General features: G+C 43.3%; 1 protein-coding gene across 1 annotated transcript; it reads right to left on the bottom strand.

The window, feature by feature from the left end:
- Positions 1-997: 997 nt before the first annotated feature.
- sox18 (SRY-box transcription factor 18) lies at positions 998-9,055 on the bottom strand. Its single transcript, XM_037105636.1, has 2 exons — positions 8,149-9,055; positions 998-5,904 (listed from the first exon to the last, which is right to left on the bottom strand). Exons 1-2 carry the CDS (start codon positions 8,552-8,554, stop codon positions 4,523-4,525), a joined length of 1,788 nt encoding a protein of 595 aa, XP_036961531.1. The 5' UTR covers positions 8,555-9,055; the 3' UTR covers positions 998-4,522.
- Between the last annotated feature and the right edge of the window lie 581 nt (positions 9,056-9,636).

The following is a 9,636-nucleotide window of genomic DNA, read 5'->3' as shown; positions in this document are numbered from 1 at the left end:
TCTGATTTAATCCCTCTCTGCTCTGGTACCTGTGTGAGAGTGTGATTGGCTGCAGGTGTGACTGTCCGACTGAGCCAATGATTGAGCTGTTGTTGGTAGTTCGAGGAAGCTGATTGGTTCACGCCTCCAAGCTGCAGTATAAAGACCGGCTCCTCTCAGTTCCTGGAGAATCTCCTCTCTCCACTTTTGCAGCCAGCGTTCTGTTTCTTTGTCAGAAATTTTGAATAAAAGCTTTAAACATGGCTGCGAAAACTTTGCTGCTGTTGGTGTGACGGGATCTGAACTCTCGTCATGACAATGAAAATGAGACTCGCTCACATTCATACTTGAGAAACCGAGTTGTTATCGCCGGCTAGTTGAAATATTCTGGGTTATTCATGCACATATTCCCAATAGTCAACCTGAATTGTTGTGTTTCTAACATTTTGGGATCTCTACTTAAACTCTAAATAAAGCCCTGGAGTTGTTTCTCAGCAACATAACAAGAACTGTTGAAGGTGGACCACCGTCAGTGAAAGGTTACAGGAAGGACTGTAAACAGGAAGTGGTCTGACACTGACCCGGTTCAGCTGAAAGTGTTCTGGTACTGTTGGCTCGAATCAGATTATTACTAAATTTCTAACTTGAAACCAATTAACCTGCTTCCAAAACCGTCATCTGCTTTTATTTTTTTCACCTTTCCACTAAACATGAATAAAAGAAAGTGGTTAAACACACTTTTCATAATGTGAATAATCCTCAAATCCTGAGATTGTGACAGAATGAAAACACAAGGTGGTTAAATCACAAGTTTTGGGCCACAAATCCCCAAACACATAATCCAAACAGAATTATTTGCTCCTGACAGACGGATGTGTTTCAGAGGTTTCTGTCGTGTGGCTCGGCTCTGAATCTGAAACCGTCTTCGGATCGAAACCGTAACGAAAACATGGATATTTTCCCGTCCGCACGATCCAAACTCGTCACTCCAGAGACTCACAAAAACCCAAAAACTGTGCAAACTTAGAAGTGTTTATTTTGTAAAATTATTTTATAAAACAGAACAAATCAAACATTTACAGCCAACACACTTATTTATTTATTTATTTTTTTACCTCAAATATAAACACAAACAAAACATTTTTACTAGAGGAACATAGAACACTGGTCCCTGTCAGACATGTTGAAAGGCATCACAGTGACACTTCTGGGAAAATCCTGGTTTTAATTTGTCGTTATATGACTGCTGAGAAAATGCCCCTTTGATTTCAATCCCAAAATCTTTGGGTGTTTCAGTTTCTTTTCTTTTTTTTTTTTTCCCCCTTCAGATAATTATTACCAAAAGCCTCAGAGTTATTGCACGACTCCAAAAAAAAAAAAAAAACCTAAAAAAACGCCTGTCTCTCTGATGTTCTTTATGTGTCACAATAAATTAAAATGGAAACAAGACTGTGTTTGGTGTCAACACAAAAGAATGTCAAATGCAGATGTAAGAAGTATTTTTCTTTTCTTTTTTTTTATTTTTTATAATACTTTACTTGAACTGCTGCTTGTGGCTCCGTCCCTCCTGAGGAAATGTTCGGAAAAATCTACTGTTTCTCTGTTTTTTAACCAGCGGCAGCCACAATGAACAGTGTGGTAAATATAAATTGTTTCACTGTACAAGATCCTCGATTTTTCTTCTACTGTTTCATGTCCAAAAAAACGTATTGTCTGTCGGACTAACGCGGAACAGATGCCGGATAAAAAACCTTGAAGAGAGAGAGAGAGACTTCTGTTTTTTTTTGTTGTTTTTTTTTTTTACTCCCCGCTGTATACAATAATATTACAGGATAAATGCTACGTAAACACACAGAGAGACCTCTACAGTGGCTCCAACTGTTGATTTTCTCAGCACAAACAAAACCACCAAGTTCTCATTTTTAATTTCCAGTCATTTAGGTGAATAACATCTGAGTGGGAGGGAAAGTTTTCTCGTTCGCTGGTGTCACTGGGAGAGCAAACTGTAACATGTAACCCCGATAAACCCCCGAAGACCCACAGAGGTCTGAAGAGATCTTCACAATTACTGACTTCCTTTTGAAGGCGAGTTTATGATACACAACACTGTGGCGGAGAAGAACGAAGAGGAGACCAGTGGAAGCCTGCCACTCCACTGCCTCTTATAATCAAATACTCTTTAAAGGAACAGTTTGACATTTTTTCGGGGGGAAAAATATGCTCATGAGGAAACAAATCAGCCTATTCCTCAAAAATCCTCATAGTATCCTTTAAAGAATTCATTTTTTAAAAAACAGAGTCTATAAAACGAAATAAACACGATCCTTTCTGTACAAAAACATGTTTTAAAATTATGGACGTTCGACTTGATTATAAGTAGTGTTTCTTCTATACAGCTAAGACGTTAAAACCCAGTGCAAAGAGAACATTTCATAGTCTCAGTTTCTCCTTCACATACTGCCAAGAAGGCATCTATATATATATATACAGTAAACATCAAATCAATGTTTCAGAATATCATAAAAACCCCTCAGCACATCGGCCGTCATCCCGCAGTTCCTGTAATAATTGCTGTGAAATTATAAATGGAGCCTTGGAGAGATCAGACTGCTCACCAATATCTGGAGTCTAACGTTGCTTTGCGTGATGAGATTCAAGTATAAAATGGCGCTGCTGATGTTTTCAGGATCAACCACAAAGGACTTGATACGTAGAGCCCAATTTTCTGTCATTTGTCAGACTAAATTACAGTTTTTGATCTCTGAAAAAGGAACATTTTGTTTAAACAAACCGATATCCGCGTTGAACCAGGGAGGCTTACTGGTTAGAGAAGAATGATCTTTTCGTATCGTGATCTTGCCAAAGAAGCAAAGCAACATCAAAACTTGCAGAGTTTGGCAGGGAGTTTGACATGGGGCTCTCGTGGACTGAGACTGGGAGGGAACGGCATGTATCACGGTCAGAAAAGAACCCGACCCGGCTTGTAAAACATCCTGATAGTTTGTGGGAGACATCAGTGGTCTGCGCTGGGGTCTGTGGCCAAGGCTTTTCCCGGCATCACTGCGGAGAAGATATGTGGAGGCTGGATCGAGTCTTTTTCTCACCGTCCATCTCCGGACTTTGTCCCTTCTTTGTTCCCATTAAACAAATGAGATGACTTATCTAAACTTAATGAAGTTCAGTGAGATGAATACGTGTCTGGTCCTGAGATGAAACGTCAACAAAAATATTTAAAAATATGAGATGATTTTGAAGTTCAGATTTGTTGTTATTTTCCGAGAACACACAGTGCAAATGAAGAAACAGTTTTGCTGGAGTAAAAACTCCTGTAGTTCATCACCAGAGGGGTCAGAGCGCAGAAAAACAAAACCTCTGGCACCTTATTTAAGAAAAACATTTGTCAGTATCCTACTTCCTTCAGACTGTGCAGCCGCCACAACAATTCCCACATCATAAATGTATCCCGTCATTGATAAAGACCTCCTGGTGCATTTCATTTAACTCGGAAGCTGGAAAATCAGAGCACAAAATGATGTCACGGTTCTATTCATGTTAGCCATAGTTAGCAATAGCGATTGATAACAATGTATTTTGCTGTATTTTGCTCACACACACACACTGAAGCAACATGTCCACAGACAGAAGCTGGACAGGATTGTGTGGACGACAGCGCTGCTGCTGCACAGAACAGCCATCTTGGACTTTAACGTTGGCGTCGCTGAGGTGCGTCCTGACTTTCCAAGACACAAAGTCCGACTTCCCAGTTGAAATGAAATGCACCATTAGCACACCTTGATAAACAACTGAAAACACAATGCTATGCTACGCTGCTGTCCACCTGCCTTTTAGCCTTTACCTCCCTCAGAGCTTTGGTTTCTGTTCATTTGGATCAAAAAAACGACATCTTAACTAAAATGCATCGAGCTCAGAGTGACAGCAGCAACAGAAATGGTGAGTTTAGCGAACACCGTAAGCTAATATCATCTGCTATGCTAGTTTATTGATCGACAGTAGCTGATTTTTGCAGTCGCTCAGCAGAAAATCACGACTTTGTTTGCTGTTTTGAGCTTCTGCCAACAAAAGATGCCAAGAGCTACTCATCCATCCACATCCTACACTAACCTGAAGCTTTCAAGGACTGAGATAAACATTCAGGAATACACTGAGTTATCTGAAAATAAGGAATTAGCATTTATGTGTTTAAATATGTGTTTTCTTTGTCAGTTGTTCTTCTACAAATTGGCACGTTTTTACAACGACTGTGGTTGTTTTTGGCTCTACTCAGCTCCGGCTCCAGTCAGCATTCCTACAATGAAAATCACTCATCAGCATCTTTCTCTTTTTTTATAGCATTCAAAGAAAACCTTTTTTGGAAACTAAATTTGGCATCAATAAAAGATAATAACAAGGACAATAACTTGACTAAAAGTTTAACCTTTCTGATGTACTTCCTCCCTATCGTGTACTAACAATAGTTCAATGGAAACCAAATCAATCTGTGTGGTATGCGAGGTGGTAAGTATGAGATGAGACTGTGGAGTGTTTATCCAGTGATACAGGCGCTGTAGTAGACGGCGCTGCTGGCGTCAGAGAGAGCAGATATGAGAGGGCTGCTGCCTTCATCGCAGCCACCGGCACTGTTCAAAATGCTGCTGACATCCCTGTTGATGACACTGCTGTTCATGCTGTTACCTGCACTACTGCTACTGCGCCCACTCAGGACCTTCATCCCACTCCCACAGCCACCACCACGTCCATACAGCTCCTCTCGGTTCCTGCCGACATTCACATACTGGTCGAATTCGTGTCTGTCCACCTCGGACCAAAACTCGGCAGAAGAGGAAGACCCCAAATGACCGGAGGACTCTGGATTTGAGTGGTCTAAGGACAAAGTGGGAGGGAAGGCTGACTGGACGATGGAGGTGGAGGAGCAGGAAGATGGGGAAGTTTCAGGAGGAGGTGAAAGCTGGCCCAGGTGAGACGGCATGTAATACGCAGCGTTCGGGGCGCTGCTCCCGTACATCTGGCCGAAGTAGCCGACGGGAGCTGTGGCCTGGTGTGGCGTTTGGTGGGATTTGATGGGCTCTGGGAGGCTGATGGAGGGCTGGGAGTAGGAAACAGGGGAGGAGGAGTCGGATAGAGGTGGTGGGCACTTCACGGGACTCCTCAAGGCGATGTGGTGACCTGTCGCATGAGTGGGATTTAACCTGGAGTTGACTGAATTCGCCAGACCAGAAGTGACGGAGCTCATGCTTGAGGTCATATTTGACTCAACAGAGCTCATTCTTGAATCAACTCTAGAACTTCTACCAGGACTCAAACTGGGGCCGACACTCATTCCTGAGCTCTGACTGTATGTTGCTGCACCGTGTATAGAGTTGTGGTGACTGTGGTTGTTGTAATTATGGCCGTAATGCTGGTTGTGGTGGTGTAGGTGGTGGTGGTACCCACTCCAGCCCCCCATCCCAGCCTCCTCTTGCATATGTTGGGGGAAAAACACAGATTCCCCAGCTCCATCTTCCAAAATATCCAGAGGCGACATCTCCGGAGTGGGCAGGCCGTAGCTCTCCAGCTCTGGGTGTCCGGGGGCCTGGAGGTCCCTGAAGTGCCCAAGAGAGGGCAGCAGGTGGTGAGAGTGGTGGTGGTGGGTGGGGTGCCCGCTTGGATGTCCATAAGCACCCCCAGAGATGCCATCTGCACCCAAGGGATTGACACCATGTCCTAATCCAATGCCTGACGCCCCGCCTTGGGACAGGCTGTGGAGCAGAAGCCCCGGCTCGACCCGCTTGAGTTTCTTGGTGGTCTTCTTGCGGCGAGGCCTGTACTTGTAGTTCGGGTGGTCCTGGAGGTGCTGGACCCGGAGACGCTCTGCTTCCTCCACAAACGGCCGCTTGTCTGTAGCGCTCAAGGCCTTCCAAGACTGACCTGGAAGGTGCAAAAACATCAAAATGATCAAATAGTTGATTTTTTTTTTTTTTACAATTTGTATTTTAATTTTACCTTCAGCAAAGAAAGAACACAAGAAATAGATGGTTATCAAAATTAAAGTCATCATCAACATCGTCCTCATCAGAGTCGAGGGCTGCAACTATTTTTTTTTTTTACTACTGATATAATTTTACCTTTATTTTCTTGATTATGAATTAATTGTTTGGTCTACAAAACACATCCAACAAACTGTCAAAAGTAGAAAAAAACTAACAAATATAAACTTTTAAAGAAAGGCCGGATCCACTAAATTAATCAATCAATCAATCAATCAGTCGGTCGTTGGTATTTGTTGGTAATATCAGTGTACATATTTGAGATGCTGCTGTGGTTTCACAACAGTCCGTCGCTCCAAACTAATTAAACCGCAGTGATGAAAAACACTGAATCGAACTTGCAACGGCAGCAAAATGTGACAGTTAAGATCAAACATCTCAGGTGACGAATGCATCAACACCTGAGACGTCTCTGCACGTGTGTGTGTCCCTCAAAGCACTCAAATACACACTGTTCATATTTCAGACTATATTACAGTCTACAAGTATTAATTTTGCACATTTTTATTGATGTCATCTGGTCTTAAAGCTGCTCAGACACATTAACTGCTGTGAGTCTTCCCCACCTGTGTTTATACATTATACATTTATACATTAAGTGCTTGAATTCCCTCCAGCAACTTCTTGGTTTGCTCAGCAGACTTTGATTCCACTTAGAAGACGTGGTATGAGTACGTGTCTAATGTAAACACGAGGGATTTCGGTTTAATGGCACCAACGTTCATTAAAAACTTGCAGTAATGATTTTTGAGTTGTTAACGTACATGTTCTTGTGACACGCGAGGTTCAGTCTTTTAAATGCTTCACTGAAAAATGATGACATTTGATGTTTACGTAGATGTCTGACCTTTTTGCAACAGATCATGGCGACATTAACAATGCACTGCCAGCCCTCAGCCCTGACTCTGATTGGTTACATCTGTTTAAATAAAAGGACTCAATGTAAATAAATCTCACTGAAAAACTCCAAACAACGTGTTTTCTATCCGACCATGGTCCCCTGCACGGTTTAAAAGGTGGTCAGATAAAGTTTGTAGTTTCCTCGCAGGAGGGGAGCAGCAGGCTGCGGTCGCTTTGTGTTCACGTTGGCGACGGTGGATTTGTATTTTAACAAAACGACAGAGTTTGAAACACACTGGAGCACATGTGACGGGGTGGAGAAGTAATTTATGCTGCAGGACACAAACTCTGTGGAGACGACTAACTTTTTTTCTTTTTTTTTTTTTACTCCTTTTCAAGTGTCGCTTTGATTCCATCGCTTCAATATGAAGATCTGCACATGAAATATTACTTTAATGAATCACCCCTTCGAGATCATTCTCATCAGCTGACATGTGAGTCTGCACGGCTGTTCATCTAATTTATTACAAACGTCAGTTTAGTGCTTTGGTGATCACGAGTGAAGTTGTTAATAATTAAAACCCGTCCAGCTGTTTGTCTCTGACGGGACGAACACATGGGCCTGATGATTATACTTCACACTGTGCGTATAAATATTATGGAACTACAAATGTGTTGATTTAAAGTCCGGTTTAAACGATGGGTGATGTAATCTGCATATTACATGTACATCTAAAGGTAACACTTAATAATAAACGGCTGATTGTAGTTGATTAATACTTTGGTTAACAGTTATTTAACTGTTAATGTGAAATGCTTTATAAACCTTTTATGAAGCAAAGTTGCAACTGATGTTAACACAGATTTATAATTGCCTAATAAACATTTAGATATTAAAGATTTATAAATGATGGTTGTTATTTATATGCACATAGTTCCATCAGTGTCTTCATGGCTCATATTAGTACTTTTAGCCTGCAGTGCTACAGACGGGTGGGGTTTGTCACACTGAGCGACACTGGTGAGATGTTTAGCTTCAGCTCCTGAAAGTTTAATTTCAGTGCTTTTGTTTGATGTCTTGGTTCAAACAATCAAAAACCACAGACAGAATGAAAGATCATCAGAGTCTGAAGAAGCTCTTAGAGAACAGGGAACAATTCACACTGAAACTTATCATTTTGTCAGATTCTTTCGAAATATTTCTACCGAAAAAGTTTCTTGGATTTCTTAGTTTTTACGCCCACAGTCAGTCGTCCCTTTATTACTTAATGTGTTCCTGTCTTACCGAGCATCTTGCTGAGCACGGCGTTGTGCAGGTCGGGGTTCTGCAGGGCCAGTCGCTTCCTCTCATCTTTAGCCCACACCATGAAGGCGTTCATGGGCCTGCGGATCCTCTGCTCGCCCCCCGCGGCCTTCCCGTCGCCCGTGCCCGTGGACGCACCTCCCGCCTGGGTCAAGTCTGGACTCTGTCCCCCTGAACTGGGCGTGAGAGAAATCCTCGCTTCTGCTCTCCTCATGCTCCCGCTGCCGAGGCCGTCGGGAGAACTGCAGTCCCCGGAGAGGCTCTGCTCGAAACCCATCTCAGAATCAGAAGCAGGACTCGGGGTTCTGGACGCCCAGGGGCCCCCGAGAGACACCCGGCTGGCATGCAGAAGAGTCTCTCTGGACAAGCTGGGCTCCGTTAAATTCATTCCACAAACAGGTTTGGATTCAACTCTTTCTTTTTTCTTTCTTTCTTTGTTTTTTTTTTTTTTAGTCCGAGTGAAATCCTGCAAACGTCTGTGTCAGTTTGTTGGGTTGCAAAGTTCTGGAAAAAATCTGTAACTCAAAATGTTTCAGATGACAAAGACAAAGATCAGAAGAGGAATTTGGTGGATTTGGAGCACAAATCCCAAAGCAAAGCATCGAGATGTGAGAGGAGGGGGGAAGACGACAGAGAAAGAGGAAACAAACGAGTTGTGGTGCAGGATATTCCCCCTGAAAATGATCCACAGTGACTCTGCCTCTTTTCTTTTCTTCACTCGCTTTGCTTTTTTTTTCTTTTCTTCTTCTCTCTCTCTCTCTCTCTCTCTCAAAAGACAACAGTTCTTGTTTGGAGTGTGTGGTGCAGCGGTTTGTCCAGAGCTCGATTCCCCCTCCGTCACTCAGGCCCGTCCGACTCACTGTCTCTCCGTCTGTCTGCCTTGTTTGAAAGTTTTGAAACTTGTGGCCAGATTTAACCGACCCACGCTGAGTATATATACCCCGCCCTGACCAATCATATAAATACATAGCCGGGGATTTAACCAATGAGACGCCAGGCGGGCGCGAGGGGAAGGGACGAGTGTGTGTGGGAGACAGAGCAAAGGAGGGAGGAGGTGGTGGTGGTGGTGGAGGGGGGGCAGGTCCAAGCTTTGCCTCCCCCTCTTTCCTCCACGACCGCCACCCTTTCCTCCCCCCATGAAGCTTCACACACACACACACACACACACATACACACAAACACACACACACACACACACACACACACACCCTGTCCGCCTGTACAGGGAGATGTAATCAGAGAGGTTCCATTGTTTCTGCCCAACTGAGAATGGAGCTTCTCACACACAAATACGCACACTCAAGACACACATGCATGCAAACTCTGGCACACACACACACACACACACACACACACACACACACACACACACAGAAATGCACAGATACATACTCTTTACACACATGCATGAAACAAACGCATTAAATGGAAACCAAGGTGACACGTGTAATTAAGTCGGCACACAAATGA

This window comes from Acanthopagrus latus, chromosome 7 (genome assembly GCF_904848185.1).
Source record: "Acanthopagrus latus isolate v.2019 chromosome 7, fAcaLat1.1, whole genome shotgun sequence".
NCBI lineage: Eukaryota > Metazoa > Chordata > Actinopteri > Spariformes > Sparidae > Acanthopagrus > Acanthopagrus latus.
The sequence above is the reverse complement of the archived record's forward strand: the minus strand, read 5'-3'. Positions and strand labels throughout refer to the sequence as shown.

Coding starts and splice junctions, on each gene's coding strand:
- sox18 (XM_037105636.1), bottom strand. CDS start 8,554: ATGAATTTAACGGAGCCCAGCTTGTCCAGAGAGACTCTTCTGCATGCC. Junction 5,905..8,148: donor CGTGCTCAGCAAGATGCTCG/GTAAGACAGGAA, acceptor TGCACCTTCCAG/GTCAGTCTTGGAAGGCCTTG.